Below are 20,414 nucleotides of genomic sequence, written 5' to 3'. Positions count from 1 at the left end.
GGATTACAATAGATGTTCCACTGGTCAACTTCAAACTCGGAATGACTGTTTTTAAATGTTGTGCTCCAGACTGTTGGAATAACCTACACAAATGTCAATGTAAATATTTATTCCTTGATACCACTGGGACATTTTAGAAATATGCTTGCAAATCTCGTTGTTTTAGAATGTAATTGTTTTAACGAATGTTGATGTTTGTGTTCTTATTTCGTTCATTTATTAATTGTTATTTGGGGTTTTTTTCTTCCTTATGTGATCTCGGCATCATTGAAAATGAGGGTTCACCCTTCAGTGTATCCCCGAGAACGAAATGAAAAATGTCCTCTGTCCGGGAAGATAAAATGTCTGCCAGAGCGATTCTGTCATGACTAAAATGTCTCGGTCACATGGTTCTGGAGTCGGTCGCAGAGCTTGGCCCGGTGCAGGAAACGTGTGTAGCTGTGACGAGCGTTGGAGCTCGAACTGTGACTTGGAGGCTTTCCAGCCATGTAGCCAGAGAATATGGTCCTCTAAAGCCGCCAGCGAGTTCCTGGCTGGAATGGAGCTGGAGGAGGGCTTCCAGCTGATAAAGGCCCGACCCAAGGATGCCAGCACGTCATCTACAATGTCCACTATCGCTACCACTCCAATCACTTATGAATGGGGGGCGCTGCACTCCGGATGACCCTTGGCTCTGGAAATATAGATTTACATGAGAGTAATACTGTTTGAGTCTTGACTGCTGTAGGAGTGGTTTACAAAAAGACAAATTCAATTGACATTGTGTTTACCCACACAGGAATTACACTATTTACTTTTAATTTTGTCCATCCTCACCTCCAATGTAAATTATCTTATTGTGATTATCCTCAGAGGTTAAATCATAATTTGTGTGGTAGGTCGACCCTCATTTTAAAACATTTTGCCAAGAAAAAATTCAACTCGACCAGAGTTCACATAAATGCTTGGCCACTGGGAACTGGCCAAATGTTTCGCTCTCCCTATTGCCCTTCCAGAAGGGCAAAAGGGCAAGAAACAATGTCCCGTACGGTAAATTACCATACTGCGTTTTAATTACAATACTCCTGTTTCCTTCCCCGTACAGAAAAATATGGCAATGTTGACAAGGGAATCAATATCTTTATTGCAAATGTATCTATTTACCAAAGGTGGATGGATGGCATCACCTGTGCTCATCCTTCATTCAACCTCTGACTGTTAGAGATGCTTAAGTTTGGATATGGGTTTTGTGTGGGTCAAGACATGGAAGGACAGTGAAATGCATCCAAATACCAGTGTGCTAAGTAAATTATGAAGATCATGCTTACTGACTCAAATTTAAGACCCAACGGATAGTCTCTCTGCTCAATTGAGTATTAACATTGAATTTATCAATATATGAAAATAGTTTTAATACTATAAAGCGCAAACCAACAAATAACGTGTAGCGCTGCTCCCTGCACTCCTTGTACGTTATAGCTTTTTGGCTTTAAAGTCTTGAAATGCAACAAGCAAGAAATGTTGTCAGTAATGAGGCATTTTCTTTCAGAAATTGGATAAAATAGATATAAAATAATAATAAAAATATGACACTTCCCCTAGAAGTAAACCGGTGACATTCTCTTGCAGCGCTTTCAAAGTCGCGTGAGCCACTAACGTCACCGCTGCTCCAAATTAAACCTCAGATTTTTATTTATTTCTAACAGCCTCATTTCCCAAGACAACCCGACTCCAAATTAATTAATTCTGAGTAAAAAAGGAAAAACAAGAATGATCCCCATTCAGCCGACTCGGCGATAAGGAGTTTGCGCTCCGCTAGTCATGCCTGGTATCTATGTCTGTGCTCTTTAAAGGAAGAAAAACAACAATTAATTGAAACAGAAATCTATTGTTCTGAGTTTCAGATATAATTGGAACAAGCAAGCGTTGCTCGCAAACAGAAAATTAACCTGATGCTAAAGTCTGATAATATATGGTGCTGCACTCATACCAGGAACTAAATATTGAAATGGTTATTCTTTCCTTTCTTTTCCTTGCTTTATCTCCGTATTTGTATCAGAAGTTTTTGTTTGAGAAAAATTCCAATTAAAGCGGTAATCCTTCAGGGTATTTTGTTTAAAAATCCCGTGTTTTATAGGAGGCACTTTTTAAGAAAACAGCCATTCAGTGTATCTGCGTTAAGTATGTGCCAAAGTTTCAAATGGATTTCTCAGACTTGTCGCCTTATCGACCCGGCACAGAGGATGTCATGGATTGTCACTTTAATCTCTGCTTCCGAAGGAGACGCGGTACGAGGTCTGAGGCCTTTCGAGGCCGGAGCCATTCACCCTTTTAAATGAAGTTTCATGTTTTCTAAGTTGTGTGTGTGTGTGTGTGTGTGTGTGTGTGTGTGTGTGTGTGTGTGTGTGTGTGTGTGTGTGTGTGTGTGTGTGTGTGTGTGTGTGTGTGTGTGTGTGTGTGTGTGTGTGTGTGTGTGTGTGTGTGTACCACTGTACTGTATGTACCACGGTCATGTTGTGGTTCTGTCTGACTTTGAAACTCTCACAGTGTTACAGTGCACGCCTGCTGTTTCTTCAAGTGCATGAGGTGGGCTTGATTTGCACCGTGTAATAGAATCTGTGCAATCTTCTACGGAGACGCCCTCCCGCTTGGCCTGCCAAACAGGGTGCATGCTGAGCTTTCCATGACATGTTTTTTTTTTCTCGCGCATTTTAGGAATTCCGGGTAAAATATAAATTTTAATCTGGCTTTTCTTTTCTTCTTTTGTCGACAATTTTTTTTTTCCCCAGTGAAAACCTCCATCCATTGCACTAGGTCCTGCAGAGTGCTAGTAACGCTCTGATGACAAGAACTCTCTGTGGGGTTCCCAGAAGTCTTTGATCTGGGTGCTGATGCTTCTGGGTTTTCTGTGCAGGTAAACTGTGGTCCAGAAGCACCAAGGTGGCCTACAATCTCCTGCACAAGCTGGGATCCAAACAGGAACCACTCATCCGACCGGGAGACCGGGTGAGTGAGACTGTGTGTATGTGTATGTGTGTGTGTGTGTGTGTGTTGCTCTTTGAATATACGTGTGTATATATAAACAATGTTGCGTTTCTGTATTCAAATATCCTCTCCCTCTGTCTTTCTCTCATTCTGAAAAAATAGATACACATGTGTATTTCTATTTTGTTATTTAAGATTAGATAGATAGTTATATTGACTTGAGGTTTAAAGTAAAACAAGATTTGATCAAAATCAAAGACATCTGATAAATCATCTGATAAATCATTTTTTTTTACTGAAGAACACTGGGTACTGGGCAACTCCCAGTGCCCCCCAGTGGCAGACTGTGATCATACTGGACATACTGGGAGCGCAGAAGACCACCCTGAGAAGCAGAGCAGCTAGGATCCAGAACGTTGAGTCTCTAGTCATGCAGGCAGAGCAGCGCTGATATGGTCGCCCGCGTTCCCGTGTCTCAGCCGCTGCTCCCTGGGTCTCCTGCCCCACTTTAATCTTGATAGATTTACTCCTCGGCTGGGCTGGGCTCAGCCCGGCCCGGCCCGCTTGGCCGGGGACCAAATCAAACTTGGCACGGCAACATATCTTTTCCCTGACGTTTGAAGGCTGCGTTTTAATTACCATACTCCTGTTTCCTTCCCACTCCCTGTAAATTACAAACTGGTCTTTTGATGGTTTTATTGCTTCTCTAATAGGTCACAAACGGGGAAATTTGAGGTTTGCTTATTCTTAATGTTTTCCTCTGTCTTGGGTAATGAGTTTCACCGCTGCAGCTCGTCTAGCAACGGCCCAAATTAAAACGGTTAAGGGAGACCGGAGGTGTAATCGAAATACACAAGATTATGAATAAATCTTCACAGCGAAACAAAACTCAGCACTATTACATAATGAATCATATAAAACAGATGAATTTTCAATGAATACATCCGTTATTTTATTTGGTGGTGTGAATGTTGTGTTAGCCACAAGCTATGACATAACATTTGTGTTGGTGCTTGAGATATTAAATATGCATCTCTAAATTCCGTTACGCGCTTCTATTATAATATCGATAACATATTATCAGACTAGATATCGGTATCATCTGGGATTTTCTAACTATCATATTATTAACATAATATGATAGTTAAATGTTTTAAGGCTGCATTACAGGAAGGCAGTAATGCAGATTTCTGAAGGAATGAGGAAAGATGATGATGATAATGATGGTCTGTAACTCGTCTGTCCCTGAATGTCTTATCTCATCTTAACTCCTAGACAGTAGGCAGTGGGGGAGTGGTGTAACGTCTCCAACACAGCGACCGTTATGTACCTTTAACTCACTCTCTGAAACCTAACCCCATAAGATAACGTCTCGTACACGTGTGTTTAAAACGATCCTTTGGCCATCTCACACACACACACACACACACACACACACACACACACACACACACACACACACACACACACACACACACACACACACACACCACAACAGTTCAACATGGGAGCTATTATCCAGCACTTAGGAGAGACTATTATCATCTCTCAGGTTTGAGCTGGCATGGAAAGTTAGGGTGCATGTGGTTGTCTGCTTGTATGTATGTATGCGTGTGTGTGTGTATGTATTTGTGTGTGTGTGTGTGTGTGTGTGTGTGTGTGTATGCTTGTGTGTTTACAGCTGATCAGTAGGGTTGCTGAGTATTATTTCTCTTGACTTGTGTGTCTCTTTTCTCCTTTGTTCTATCTACCTGTGTCTCTCCATGTTTCCCCTTCACTCACTCTCTTTATTCCTTCCAGATGTATCCATATTTATCTCTCCGCCTTTTCTCTCTCTCTGTGCTGACCTTTCTTTGTCTCCCTTTTCGTTTTCAATAATTGATTGCGGTTTGCCTTGGAAACACCACAAATGCATTGGTAGAATTTACAAAACAATGCAATACCGCCTGTCTCTCTCTTGCGCTCTCTCACTCTCTCACTAACTTTCTCTCACTCTCTCTCTCACTCCATCTCTCTCTCAGATAACAGCTGATGGTATCTGCTCCAAACTCTTTCATCTTCGCTGATGCAACACACTCACAGGGACACAAATACACACACGCCAACATCCAGACACCCAGACCGTGCGTGCGTGCGTGCGTGCGTGCGTTCGTGCGTGCGTGTGTTTGTGCTGTCTGATCCAGATTGAATCTTTACTTTCATGTTCAAGAGAGACACATGTACATGCAGTGGCGTTGTAAGAGGTGGGCATTCAGAAACAGCCCCGCAGGGCCGGGTGTGCGCCCCGATTGCTCCCTCGCCGACGGTACCCGACAGTGTGTCTAGTTTCGTACAGAGTGTGTTGTAAATACAGTGGACTGTCCAGAAGGAGGAAATGAAGAGAACATTTGCTAGGATTTTTCATTACCAGGTGGATCACAGTTTGTCCAGCTGGTGATAAAAATATTAAATATATAATATAAAATTCCTCTCAGCTGTACTGGCATAGCGGGGAAAATAAGGAAATATAATCCAACCAAAACAACAACAATTATTGTTTGACAATTGATATGTTGTAATCAGATGTACAATGGACATTTGCACTGTGAATGCAGAAATATAACTATAGCGAAACCAACCCTTACCTGTGCGTTCCCCTCTCGTCCACAGGTGGCGCTGGTGTACCCCAACAACGACCCGGCTGCCTTCATGGCGGCCTTCTACGGCTGCCTGCTGGCCGAGGTGGTCCCCGTGCCCATCGAGGTGCCGCTCTCCAGGAAGGTAGGCGATCACACAATGAAGTCTTATTAACTGATAAAGATGGAAATAGGGAAGCGAAAGAAACCTAATCGAAGAGAAAGAAAGTAACCGCACAGTTCACCGCTTGGGCTGGATGTTGCAACTTGTATCGTGAGATTTTGATTAGAAATTTTGACTTAAAACAAGACCTACACAAAATGTAAGAGCTGTTTATATTATTAACAGTTTACATGTCGTGAAATACAATGAAGGCCCATAGAGATACAAAAAATAAAAAGTAGAAATTGTTAAAAGTCATAATATTTAGTTTTTAACTTCTTCTTTTCAAATGTTAAACACAGCTGATGGGGCCTCCTTGTACCTGTTACCTGTATCATGTCAAAGAGCATCAGGGAGTTTACTCAACAACAAGCAGCAGGGCTGAAACCTTCCCAGAAACGGTTGCGTCAAAAACATGACTCAACAAAAATTTAAACAACAAAGTAAAGACGGCGCAGAGCCACGGCTGAAAGGGCACATTGTTGGTCGGTAACGAGGTCCAACTGTCTTCAGAGAAAGCGTTTTTAGTCGTGTTGGTCCGAAGCGGTGAGTCACAACCCGATGTGGTTTTTGTCGAGATCGAGGCGTCGCAGCGAAGCTAACACACACCAGCTGCTTTAGCTGGTATGGAAGAGTAGGGTGTGTGTGTGTGTGTGTGTGTGTGTGTGTGTGTGTGTGGGTGTGGGTGTGTGTGTGTGTTGCACGATCACGTTCATTAACAACTACAAGTATTCCTCATATCCCTGTTTTCATACACACAGCTTTACTATTAAAATTGAGAGACTCGAATTGTCTCTCTCTCTCTCTCGCCCTCTCTCAGGACGCAGGCAGTCAGCAGATTGGTTTCCTCTTGGGGAGTTGTGGCGTGACTGTAGCTCTGACCAGTGATGTCTGTCATAAAGGGCTTCCCAAGAGCCAGACTGGAGAGATCCTGCAGTTCAAAGGTCAGAGGTCACGCACACATGTATACACACACATTCGCATACGCACACAAATGTGGACATACACACATGTTCAAAATAGTCTGACTGTAGAGATCCTGCAGTTCAAAGGTCACACACAGCATATATAGTGTATACAAACACATATCACCACTCGGACGGACATATAAACACACACAGAGGTCTCGGCACACTTGTATGAATTTCAGTTGTACTCATCTTTGTCATACAGAAAACAAAGCTTTCACCCCAGAAAAGCCTTGCAGCGTTGTCTCTCTATGAAGACACTGTACATCAGCAGCACACAACCCTTTATGCAAGCGGTCCGTGATGAAACATTACAGATTTTTAAAATATACGGCGTGTGTCTTTGCGACAGTGACAGTCTTCAGATGTCAATGGAATGACAGGGACGTTCAAAGATGGAGACAGCCTCAAGGTTTCTGTACTTGCTTGTCTTCGTACAGACCAGTCTCTGCACAAGAACCCTGTCACGTGATACATTCTGAACACTCGATGAGCCTGTTTGGTTTCAAGGTTGCTCAGTCTTTTTTCCCATTTTCAGCAATGTCATATATTTGATAGACATTCCCCTCTGCTACAGACATTCTCCAGCCTGGGTCTAAATGGTAGTTAAATAGGTTTGAAATATTTCATCATTTATATAGAATCCATTTGGAGCTCCCCCCATGTTCTATGATGTAATAAAAATACTATTCATTTCATTTCATGTCACAGTTTGCCGATATGCAATGTGGAATATCAGCGCTTTGACCAGTCATGTCAGTTTAGTAACGTACAGTACACAAGGTTCTTATTGGGCTCACGTCATCTGTTGCTTATTGGCCTAAATGTGATCTTCCACACGTAAAAAGCGTGGTGCTGTCTCCAAAACAATAATAAATGGAAGAAAAGAAGAAAAACCGTCCTGCTCTCTAGATGCTGTTGACGTGGAAATGTAGGGACCTAAAAATGAAAGTGCGAACCCCTGCTTCGCTGTGAGACGAAGATTTCACCATGGTTAGATTTCCCTGTTCACTTTGACCTTCCCTCCTCTCGCTGCACTCCAGCACTCTTCACACTCACCTAAAAACGTAATGAAAGCTGTGACTGAACGTTGAGGGTGTTTGTCTGGTGTCCTGGGGCGCAGGCTGGCCCAAGGTGCTGTGGTTCATCACAGAGTCCAAACATCTGTCCAAGCCGCCGCGAGACTGGTTCCCTCACATCAAGGACGCCAACCAGGACACGGCTTACATCGAGGTGAGCACACACACACACACACACACACACACACACACACACACACACACACACACACACACACACACACACACACACACACACACACACACACACACACACACACACACACACACACACAGACAGACAGACAGACAGACAGACAGACAGACAGACAGACAGACAGACAGACAGACAGACAGACAGACAGACCTCATTCTGTGTCTCCCCACCAGAAGTGAGGGACTCACACTAGTCCTCACTCGTATAGCAAAACAAACACAATGCCCCCCCACATGCACACACACACCAGACACACACACACACACACACACTAAATCTAATTCCATCCCTACGGTTGAATGGCAGCTTGGTCGCAGCCTCTGCTCTGATTGGTCTGAAGCTGCGTCACAGTAATTGCGGCAGCAGCAAGCGAATGCTTCTACCCGATTACGACAGGAATTGAAAAGGAGCCGAGAAAACAAATGATGAAAGAAGAGAAGTGATTGAAAAATGATTGGGGGGTGGGTGTGTGCGTGCGTGCGTGCGTGCGTGCGTGCGTGCGTGCGTGCGTGCACTCTGCTCTGCATTATGACATTAATAACAGCTTGTCGTGTGTGTGGGAGTTCATGTGAGCAATTTATCTTTGTCTGTGTGTGTGTGTGTGCGCGCGCTTTAGAGTGTGTGTCTATGCATGCAAGCTGTTCCATTGCATTTATGATCTAATTTTATTTTCTATATATTCATTATAAATAGAATGTATATTAACTTTATTGTTTCACTTTGTGTTCTGAGCTGTTCTTTCTAATTTAGTGACCTCACACAAGAATTTTTTTAAACAATTTTTTTCGGGAGATGTTGCTTTGAAAACTATGACTTTGAATATTAACCTCAATATAAATCAGATCGAATTCAGAGCACAAAGCAACCAAACAAATGTGATGTGTCACTAATGAACTGCCTTGTGCCCTCTCTCTCTCTCTCTCCCTCTCCCTCTCCCTCTCCTCCACCCACCCAGTATAAGACATGTAAAGATGGTGGTGTTCTTGGTGTCACGGTGACTCGGGAGGCCATGTTGACTCACTGCCAGTCCCTCACCCAGTCCTGCTCCTACACAGAAGGTACAGCGGCTGAGTGGCCAGGGAGGCGTCGCAGACACGTCCCTCACATTCAGAACAGTTCAACTGGGCTCACGCCACATTCCCTTGGAACTCTGAACTGAGTAATTCCAAATCGGGGGCCGCCACTTCCGAGCTAAATGTGTTCAGTTGCTTCTGCTCTGGAAAACACGGGACGCCAGTAGTAAATTGTGTGTTTGTGTGTCACTTTGAGAATTCTAAAGCATCTGCACAGCAGCTAAAACTCCATTTTAGTGGTGTTGACAAATAAAAATAAAAAAAAAACCTGCAAAGGGAACTTTGCTCACCGCGTGTGCTGCCATGTTGCTCTAGGTCTGTCATCTCGGCAAACTTGGGCCCGAGTGATGTGCACCAAAATTCTGACTTGATATTGACATTAAAATGGCTGTGCCTTTGCACTTTTCCGAAGAAGAGGTTGGATTTATGCAACCTCTGATTTCAATGGAGTGCAGCATCATTCCGCTGGTTGCCATGTCAACTGATGACACAAGCATGAAGCGAGCTTTCCTTTTTACCTAATTCGATGTTCTTTTATGGAAGCTTTTCAAATGCTGAACTCCTACTGTAAAATCTTTATCCTGAATAATTTCAATCTCTCTCCCTCTCTCACTCAGCTGAGACCATAGTGAATGTATTAGACTTCAAGAAGGACGTTGGGCTCTGGCATGGCATCCAGGCGGTAAGATCAACCCTCAGCCATCCATCTAGATACAACTCACCCAATCCCTCAATCCCTGTTTCTCGCACCTAAGAAGAACAAAGCCAGAGGTTTTCCGTAAATGTGGAATTATTTATGAGCCACACAAAAGAAAGTGATCATAGTTAACCAGAAATTGAATCGAAATGTCACACTAAAATAGCATTTGATAAAACATTTATGGGTCTATACATAATTGAACCACTTTTGGTAGCTATTACAGCATCTGTCTGTCTGTCTGTCATCCATGTGTGTCTGTCTACCTGATATAAGCATAACTATTTACCTTTTCTCTGTCTCACTCAGAGTGTGATGAACATGATGCATGTCATCAGTATTCCTTACGCCCTCATGAAGGTCAACCCTCTCTCCTGGATTCAGAAGGTCTGCCAGTACAAAGGTAATATTAGTCTCCTTTTCCATTTGTTGAGGAATTAGGTTTGCGTTTTAAGCTATGTTAACCTAAAAAGATATGGGTTGAATGAACTGAAACATTATTTTAATTCACTTTAAACAGCAACACTTTTTTCAGAGCATCCTGGGGTCTCTGAACACATATTTCTTAGGAAGAGAAAAAAATAATTGTGTTAAATAATTGTTTGCAACAGAAGATAATTATTTTTGCAAATTTATGTAACAGTGTTAAATATATGCAAATTGGTACATAAAATGGGAAACGCGAATGAAAATACATTTTTCACATCATGGAGCCTTAAATAAAAGCCAGCATTGGTGTTGGCACCAGAACTTCACACTTGGCTTGTGTGCGTGTGTGCGTGTGTGCGTGTGTGCGTGCGTGCGTGCGTGCGTGCGTGCGTGCGTGCGTGCGTGCGTGCGTAGCCAAGGTGGCGTGTGTGAAGTCGCGGGACATGCACTGGGCGCTGGTGGCACACCGGGACCAGCGCGACGTCAACCTCAGCTCACTGCGCATGATGCTGGTGGCCGACGGTTCCAATCCCTGTAAGACCACACAGACCCCACCAGGAACCTTTCTTCCATGCATATAAAACTACATTTATAATTTCACCAATGTGCTTAAGACATGAATCTATAGGTGTTGCAAGAGATGCCTTGAGAAAAATGCATGAATACTAATAATGATAATAATGAATCACTTCCAATAAAATTAATGTAAAAAGTGAATTATTAGGAATATACGTGCCATTATTATTGTTTTCGTTGATATTTACATACATTTTAGAACTGGTATATTATTATATTTGCTGATTTCAAATCTGAATTGCCATTTAAAAGTTTTTTTTGTGAAAAACCTCTCTCTCTCTCTCTCTTTCTCTCTCTCTCTCTCTCTCTCTCTCTCTCTCTCTGTCAGGGTCCATCTCTTCCTGCGATGCCTTCCTGAATGTCTTTCAGAGTAAAGGTCTAAAGCAGGAGGTGATCTGTCCCTGTGCGAGTTCACCCGAGGCTCTGACTGTAGCTATCAGGAGGTACATGCACAAACACCCACACACACACACACACACACACACACACACACACACACACACACACACACACACACACACGCAGATTCAGTAGTTACTGTTACTGTACTTAGTCATCTCTCAGCATCTTCATCATCATCATCATCATCATCATCATCACCGCCACTATTTCATGACTGAATCCACTGAGTTTTTCCTTTAGTTCTGGAGTTTTTCTTCTAGTTTTGGAAACAAAGAAAAAAGCTCAGTCGTGTCTTTAGGTTTTAAAAGTAGGATTCATATTTATGGTATATATATATATATATATATATATATATATATATAAAAACGAGTAAAACTGAAAGTACCAAATTGAGATGTGTGTATATATATATATATATATATATATATATATATATATATATATATATATATATATATATATACACACATCTCAATGTGGTACTTTCAGTTTTACTCGGGCAATTTTGTGACTGTGTATTTGTACTTTTACTTACATAAAAAATATGAGTACTTATTCCCCCACAGCAGCAACGTCTTCATCAGATAAGCCCAATGACAGACTATAGGTGTATATATACACACCGTGGAGGCACAGAACACCTAATCAACGCCTCAGATCCCTACATGTGAAGTAGTGCTGAACTTAGCTCCTGACGAGTTTCACCAACCGTAGGATGTTTGGAGTCTTTAAAAAATCCTCTTTTTAGCTTGGTGGTTTTTCAGACGCTTAACTTAAAAAAAACTTTTCTCTCCTCTTTCATTACGTCTAACGGCATAGAGGAGCCACATTGTCCTGTCTGAGGGGGAGAGGGAGAGGGAGAGAGGGAGAAGGGAGAGAGGGAGGGAGGGAGAGAGAGAGAGAGCGAGAGAGAGAGAGGGGGATAGAGGGAGAGACAGGTGGGCAGAAAGGGACAGACTGTGTGTGTGTTTGTGTGGGTGTGTAATTATGTGTCTGTAGACGTGTGTTGGATGGATATGGGTAAATGTGTTATAGTGTGTATGTGTGTGCACACTATACGCATCTACACACTTCTGTATATAGCACCTTCCTCTCTCTCTCTCTCTCTGTGTGTCTGTCTGTCTGTCTGTGTGCCTAATAAATGGCACCTAATCATCTTATCAGGCGTGGAACTTTAAAACTCTCCAAGGTCTTAAAAACAAGATACTGGAGACATACACACACTGTCTCACACACATACAGACACACACACACACACACACACACACACACACAGACACACACACACACACAGTTTCCAAACATGTGCGCACACAGACACCGCACACAACCTCACTACAGGGCTGAGCGACATGGAGGAGTTCATTTGCATGACCGTTATGAGAAACTTTACACAATATCTGTATCAAAGTATCTGCTCATCGAATTCAAAATCCCATTTTAAAGAATAAGAAGCCGCCACATTAATCTATATGGTAATGTGACATGTGATACCACAGCAAAACTCTTTTACTTTTAAGTATTTCAGACCTCATATTGTGAGAATTTTTTTTAATCTATTTAAATAATACTTCTCATTAAACCACAAAACTCAGTTGAACAATTTTTTTTAACTCGTCCCGATGCAATAAGTGATATTATACTAACTTACCGAACCAGCCCCGTCTCAAACTCCAGTGCCATTCACCTCACACCCACCCCCTGCTGCTGCCGCCCCCTGCAGGCCGGTGGAAGAGATAGGCGCTGCACCCGGCCGTGGGGTACTCTCTATGCAGGGACTGAGCCACGGGGTGATCCGGGTCGACACCGAGGAGAAGCTGTCGGTCCTCACACTGCAGGACGTGGGCTCCGTCATGCCTGGAGGTAGGGTGGGGACGGGGGAGGGAGGTAGGCTGGACGGAGGCTAACTCTAACTTCAAACTGAAATGATTTAATTTTATTTTCATACTTTTTTATTCAATCTTTCTATTGAAATACAGATATGGCCAGGTTCAATGATGAATCATGACGTGTGTGTGTGTGTGTGTGTGTGTGTGTGTGTGTGTGTGTGTGTGTGTGTGTGTGTGTGTGTGTGTGTGTGTGTGTGTGTGTGTGTGTGTGTGTGTGTGTGTGTGTGTGTGTGTGTGTGTGTGTGTGTGTGTGTGTGTCTCGCACTGATGCAAATGCAGAGCACATGTTTTTCCGCACTATGTGGGCTGCTGCATCTGTTTTGTATAAGCTCAATTTATGGGAGTGTTTGGCTCACTCTCTCATGCGCGCACACACACACACACACACACAAACACACTGCCAGGAGCTGTGAAACAGGGATTTAGGTCACAAATCTGTAGCTGCTTAGCTTTAGCCTGGACTTGGTCATAACACAGCGTCTTGGAATCTTTGGTTTCAGTGAACGACCCCGAGTTCAACCAAAATTGCAGAGGAAGTGTTCGATAAAGACATTTCTGTAATTCCCTGTAATTATGTACATCTATGTATCCATGGCACTCACTCTTCCTTTTTTATCTCTCCTTCTCCTTCTCCTCTTTTCCCTCTCTCTAGCTGTGATGTGTGTTGTCAGACCAGACGGCGTTCCACAGCTCTGTAGAACCGACGAGATTGGAGAACTGTGCATTTGTTCCGTGGCGACAGGGACGTCCTACTACGGCCTAACGGGCATGACCAAGAACACCTTTGAGGTCCGGAAACCAGGACTGCTTGGTTCATACCAATTACTGAAAGTTTCACATTTTTACTTTTATGTCAGGGTATTTGTACTTGTACTTAAATGAAAGTACTTCTTCCACCACTGCGCCTCCAGGTGTTCCCCATGTCAAACAGCGGATCCCCCATCAGCGAGTTCCCCTTCACCAGAACCGGGCTCCTGGGCTTCATTGGGACGGGGGGCATCATCTTCGTGGCTGGGAAGATGGACGGCCTGATGGTAGTCGGCGGGCGGCGGCACAACGCAGATGACATCGTGGCCACCGCTCTGGCTGTGGAGCCCATGAAGTTCGTCTACAGGGGGAGGTACGTGGCTTCGACACTGTACCGCATGACCTGGAAAGCTGTGCATGGTGTAAGCCAGTCTGACGCGGTTTGAGCCAAACCTTTGAGGCAGTTATATAGTTACAAGCATCATTTGCAGGATTTTGCCCCATTTCTAATGTACCTTTACGATATTGTACTGTAATGTGTCTGTACTGTATTCTGTGTAGTTATTAAACCATCCCCACAACTTCAGTGGTTCTCAACGTGGGGTCTCGAGACACCCAGGAAATTCCAAGGCTGGAATATGTAAAATGTGTGGTGTTTGTAGGGGTGTCACAATACCGAATCGAAAATCAATCAAAATGACCGTTCGATTTCGAAATCACAAGCAGGTTTCAAGATTCAAGATTCAAGATTTTTTATTTGTCACATACATATACATACTTTCATACATATATGCAGTGAAATGTAATGCAACGCACCCGGTGATAGCAGACAATATGTCCTAGGAAAAAATAACAAATAAAATAAAAAGTAGAAAATTTCAGTTGCAGTTTCGCCTGCCACATGCCATCCAAGTGGCGTTTTCAGGGCCCTCAGGCACAGACACAGGCGATGGTGTTGCAGACATACAAGTTTATTGTAGAGAGTGGGCGAGGTGGAAAAAGCCCTGGAGCAGATGGACATGTGTCAAGGGCTCCTCTCCTGTGTGGGTGTGTGGGGATGGGGGTTTTACCTGTTGTCCGTAAGACCAGTCAACGAGTAACAGGTGTACAGCCACCCTGACCCTGGGCCCCAATTACCTAGACCCAGGACAGGTGTGGCTTCTCAATCCACACCATCCCCATACCACAGTAATATTGTCCGATATATTGAGTTTATATCTGGAGTTGGAGTAATCATGCTCTGGGTCTGAGGCCACCCACAACAGGCAGCCCACACCCCCGCTTCCTGCCGGGGATGTTTTGCGTCACTGCGGGCTGGCTCGGGGTTGGACAGGCAGCGATGGATTCATCATGGCGGCGTTGTTTGTTTCTCGAAGTGGAGCTTGCTTTTAATTCTATTTTTTGCGCAGCAGAGTCGCACCACACTCTAGTGGAGTCAGATTTCAAAGAAGGCTCTAGACCTTAGGGTTACACCTGACGAGTGTTACCGGTACCACCGGCGTTGTCGTGAGCTTTTTAATCTGTGGGAAAAATTCCTCAATGTGGCATTCCTAGTTCCAAACAGCAGGGGACATTGTGACAGCTCAAAGAGCAGCCCTCTCTCCAGGGAACATGAACATACTCATCTTCTTCAAGAAGAATTTGTAAATGTAAATGACAGTTGTCAGGACATAAACCCAATGTGTAAACTGTTAATAGCATGGTAAATGTTCAATTGTTTGTTATTCTAGAGTCTAGTTTTGATAAAGCTCTTAACTGTTCCGGTGTGTTGTTTATATATCCTCATATTTTCATTACCATTTATAATTGTTATTACTCAAATAAAAGTTGAGTTTTCTTTACAAATCAAGACTCGATAGTCTAACAGTGGCATCGCCCTCAGTGCTGGAAAAGATTGAATCGTGAGCTTAAAATTGGAAGTCAAATAGAGTTATGTATTTAGAGAATCGTGACACCCCTAGTTATTAAACATGAATCAATATCTGTGTTGCTGTAAACAAATATTTAATTTCATTACAATTTCATTGCAGACCTTGAGTGTGATAGTATTTATTTTCAGGATTCAGCACAGAGTCAGTTAAAATATAATGAAGTTGGGTTGAGTGCATTTTAGTCCTTTGGGAACATCTGTGTCGTCAGCGACATGATTCTAAACGGTAGAACAGATCTCCAAATGAATGTTAATGAGAATGTTCGGCAGCCATAGGATCCACGTCCCTCGCACTTAATGCAATATCCATACACCGTAGTCTGGTCTGCCTGATGCCCTAATAATCACAGGTTCAGGTGGCCAGGCGCGTTACATACTACATAAAAAGTTACTGTCCAGTTGGATTATGAGAGCAGGCTCGCCTGCATGTGTGTACTTGGTTTTGTGTCAATCGGACATATGGTGTGTTCCAATGTGCCTGCATCAGGCCAATCTGATCTGATGATTTGATTTGAGAAGTTCCAAGTGAATATCGACATATGTGCAACATTTAATTTATCTCTTATTTACTATCGCACAGGAATTTGTGCAAACATTTCAAAAATATAGAATCACAACACAAAAACAAGCGTGTGTGTGCGTGTGTTTTTCAGGATAGCGGTGTTCTCCATCCAGGTTCTTCATGATGAAAGGATCGTTGTGGTCGCCGAACAGAGACCAGATTCTACTGAGGAGGACAGCTTCCAGTGGATGAGCAGGGTGCTGCAGGTACACACACACACACACACACACACACACACACACACACACACACACACACACACACACACACCCACCCACCCCTCCAGGAAGAGACCATCAAGCTAACATATGGTTAGTGCAACATTTCCAACACCAAAAATAAACATCCAATTACATTGCAAGTACAAATTCACTCTCATATCCTCTCCTCCGCCCTCGTCTTCCACTGATCCGTCATTCACCTCCTTCTCTCCTCACTCGTTTATCTACCGTCGCTGTATCCAAAATCTCCTCCGTTGAGTTGGACGCCACCCAAGAGCGCTCTGCAGCCGAGATGGAGACTGTGGTTATGCTATAAAAACCATCTGCGTCCTAACAGCTGCCATTAAAGCAGATCTGATTCATCACACACATACGTTGCCTCCATGTTTTTAGTTTTATTCCATCTTAAAAGCAAGCCAGCGTCCAGGTCCGTTGCCCAGATGAGAGAGATGTGATGTGGTCTGTGTGACGGGAAAGGATTTACAAAATGACAGTGTTCAATGAGCTAAGATATGCATTTTTGGGTGCTCTGGATTTATTTTTGGAACACGTTTAAACTTGTAACATGTTTTAAAAAGGTGAGAAAATGTAATTTGAGAGAAGAAGGATGATAATAAAGAGGTTTTCAGTTACATAAACTGAACGGGAGCCATTTACTACCAAGCATGGCACTAACGCTGCTTTGGAGAAGCCGTCTCAACGGGTGGGTGTGGCTTCCCTATTACAATGATTGATCAATTCAATACATTTTATCAAACATAAATACAAAAACCAGGTTCTACCTGTTTATACAATTATTTAATCGTTTTTCAATGGGAAGAGAGGCTAAAATTATACAGTAAGAGTTTCCATGTCAGTCCTCTCCTAACGCTGCACCTCCTGCCTCCCTGTGGCCAGGCGATAGATGGCATCCACCAGGTGGGGGTGTACTGTCTGGCCCTGGTTCCCTCCAACACCCTGCCCAAGACACCGCTGGGGGGCATCCACCTTTCGGAGACCAAGCAGCGCTTCCTGGAGGGGGCGCTGCACCCCTGCAATGTCCTCATGTGCCCCCACACCTGCGTCACCAACCTGCCCAAGCCGCGGCAGAAACAGCCTGGTAGGCGCGAAGCGGGCTCGAAATACTGGTTCCAGTGTGTGCAGGTTTTGGGCTTATAAGCTAAGAGAAGATAACATGAGATAAGGTAGAACGTTGTTAATCGGCCAGGGGGGTAATTATTGGAAAGATTTTGGAAAAATGTGGAAAATGTTGGAAAATGAGGTTCTCAGGTCTTCATGCATCTCTCCCCTTCTCTTCTCTCTATCTCCTGTTATCTCTTTATCTCCATCTCCTCTGTTATTCTCTCGCTCACTCTCTCTCTCTGTCTCCTCTCTTATCTCTGCCCCTCCCCTCCTCTCCTCTCCTCTCCTCTCTCTCAGAGGTGGGTCCTGCATCAGTCATGGTGGGGAACCTGGTCTCGGGTAAGAGGATTGCCCAGGCCAGTGGCCGGGATCTGGGGCAGATTGAAGACAATGACCAGGCAAGGAAGGTGTGTGTGAGTGTGAGTGTGTGAGAGAGAGAGAGAGAGAGAGAGAGAGAGAGAGGGAGAGGGAGGGAGAGAGAGAGAGAGAGAGAGAGAGAGAGAGAGAGAGGCTCCTGGTTTTCACCTTCACCACTGCCACTCTTATGTCCAGGGGTAGAGATTGAGCGTGCTATCACTGTCCTCAGGAAATCATGATAGTGTGCTTGAAAGTGGGATACAGCGTCAGATAAAGAACACTTTGTTAATCCCTTGGGGGAAATTCACATGGTGTTAGATTACTTTTTACTCATATTTGAGTAAATAATTCTGCCAATACTTGACAAGTAGTGGTACTTCTGAGGCTTAAGTTTTCAATACTCTGTCCACACACACACACACACTCATCTTCATTTGGGGATTTCAACCCCTCTCCGTGTTTCTCTAAAGCTCCAAAGTCCATTACATGCTTTTCAGCCATTCTCCTCCTCGTACTCCTTTGTGTTTATTTCCACACCCTTATCTGACGGCTCCATCTTAATTCAATTAAATTCCAACTCCTTAATTCAACTTATTGTTTAAGTTGTCTTAAAGTGATGGGGTTTTTTGAAGTGAAAGGGAAAACATCCAAAATGATATTGAAAGTTTTTTTGTTTTTCTTTTCAGCCCACGGTGCCCTGTAGGTATTACACAGATCATATACTAAGAAGTAGACGAAGAGAAAGCATCTGAAACTGTGTGGAAGATTTTTTTCCCCAACAGATTTTATGCTCAAACTATAAAGGGCAAGGAATGTCCTCGGATATCCTCAGAGTTTAGCTCCTCAGATATATCTCTAGTTTTCAGCCCGTTGAGTGTAGTCAGACATGACAAAGAGAGATGCAATCATTGTGAGAATCTTTGGAAAACAAGAAAAAGCAGTGTAAAGTCTAGATTGCATGATGCTTGCATGATAGGCACATGCATGTCATGATATGTAAGGGCATAATCTTATAATATAAGATAATGCTGAAGATAAATTTCTGTTTTCAATATTATTGAAAACAGAAATGTATGACTATAAAATAGATTTTACAGCTATGCATTAAAAAGAGGGCTTTGTTTTCCAGCAGTGTTGCACGTGCCCTCTCTCTTGCACGCAAAAAAAAGAAAGATGAGGCTGCATTAAGGCCTCCAATGTGCAAAAAACTATTTGAGGTCTGGCTTGAGAGATGGTCAGACAGACAGACAGACAGACAGACAGTGGTTACTGTATATTCTCTAATTAGAAGAGACAAGGAAATTATGATGTCCAGCACCATCACTACACACACACACACACACACACACACACACACACACACACACACACACACACACACCTCGGGCATATTGAGTGGTTTGTTTAGCCTTCAGTTAGCTCCAATCTGCCTGGCAACATCCAGTGAGGGTGTTTTTTTTAGGTGGGAAAGAAATACCTTCTGGTTTGGGATGTGTCAGGGAGAGTGTTGGTGTTTAGAATAACCCAACCATCACACTCTGCAACCAACCCAAGTGTAAACTGTAACAAAGGCTTCGGACAAATTCCTCCAGCCGTGTACTCATTTATTTATTCATGTGTTGTGTTTTGATGGATTTATCCATTCATCCGTCCGTCTGTCTTCCTAACTCGAACATTGTCATCTAAGACTTGGAGCTGCACCAGTTATCAGGCTCTTCTGAAAAGTCCTAAGAAAAAGTGAATTACCAAGTTCTCTCCAGCTTCCTTCAGGAGACGTCGATGTCACAGTGTTGTTAGTGTCACTGCCGGGTGATTATATAACCGCTGTGAAGGTAATTCACTTTCTCCTCGACTTTCTACACAAAGCCCAGAAAACCCATTCATTCATCCATTCATCCTCCTCCTGCATTGTGGAGAAATATTCCCGTCCTCCAAATGACTGTACACTCTGAAAACCAAGCCCTCTGTGTGAATGTTCTGCACTCAGTTCCCGCTGCTATTGCTATTGTTGGTGTCCTCTCTTTGATATGTGTGTGTGTGTGTGTGTGTGTGTGTGTGTGTGTGTGTGTGTGTGTGTGTGTGTGTGTGTGTGTGTGTGTGTGTGTGTGTGTGTGTGTGTGTGTGTGTGCGCGAGTGTGTGTGATGTCTTTACTTGTTACTTTACTGTCTGAACACATTTCTTCGGTGAAGGTTTGCTGTGTGCTTTCAATTCATTCCAATTCAGTTTCAGATGTGCTGTTGTCACTGCAGGATTTTGTCATTTTCTAAATGATTAGATATTAGTGTTTGTCCGTGTTGATGAAATAAACACAGACCGTTGCTTACCAGGGTCTCTACCTCCACGACTCATTTAGAGTAAAAAAACGAAGGTGGATACCATAAAATGTAATAGAATAAAAAATAAAATAGAAAATAACATAGAAA

General features: G+C 43.3%; 1 protein-coding gene across 2 annotated transcripts in view; it reads left to right on the top strand.

Annotated features, from left to right (window-relative positions):
- The window catches only part of LOC307238511 (disco-interacting protein 2 homolog C), a 153,026-nt gene that overhangs the window by 117,908 nt on the left and 14,704 nt on the right, over positions 1-20,414 (top strand). The window contains exons 9-23 of one of the 2 annotated variants that reach the window (XM_080011516.1): positions 2,894-2,985; positions 5,614-5,724; positions 6,563-6,686; positions 7,834-7,943; positions 8,941-9,043; positions 9,676-9,740; positions 10,065-10,158; positions 10,599-10,718; positions 11,089-11,203; positions 12,886-13,025; positions 13,704-13,840; positions 13,963-14,171; positions 16,382-16,496; positions 17,409-17,610; positions 17,931-18,031. In XM_080011516.1, the coding sequence (XP_079867642.1) occupies positions 2,894-2,985; positions 5,614-5,724; positions 6,563-6,686; positions 7,834-7,943; positions 8,941-9,043; positions 9,676-9,740; positions 10,065-10,158; positions 10,599-10,718; positions 11,089-11,203; positions 12,886-13,025; positions 13,704-13,840; positions 13,963-14,171; positions 16,382-16,496; positions 17,409-17,610; positions 17,931-18,031 (1,838 nt within the window). Of the gene's footprint in view, positions 1-2,893; positions 2,986-5,613; positions 5,725-6,524; positions 6,687-7,833; positions 7,944-8,940; positions 9,044-9,675; positions 9,741-10,064; positions 10,159-10,598; positions 10,719-11,088; positions 11,204-12,885; positions 13,026-13,703; positions 13,841-13,962; positions 14,172-16,381; positions 16,497-17,408; positions 17,611-17,930; positions 18,032-20,414 lie in introns of both variants that reach the window. The other variant, XM_080011517.1, reaches the window with a different exon arrangement.

Source organism: Zeus faber, assembly GCF_960531495.2.
Source record: "Zeus faber genome assembly, chromosome: 12".
NCBI lineage: Eukaryota > Metazoa > Chordata > Actinopteri > Zeiformes > Zeidae > Zeus > Zeus faber.
The sequence above is the reverse complement of the archived record's forward strand: the minus strand, read 5'-3'. Positions and strand labels throughout refer to the sequence as shown.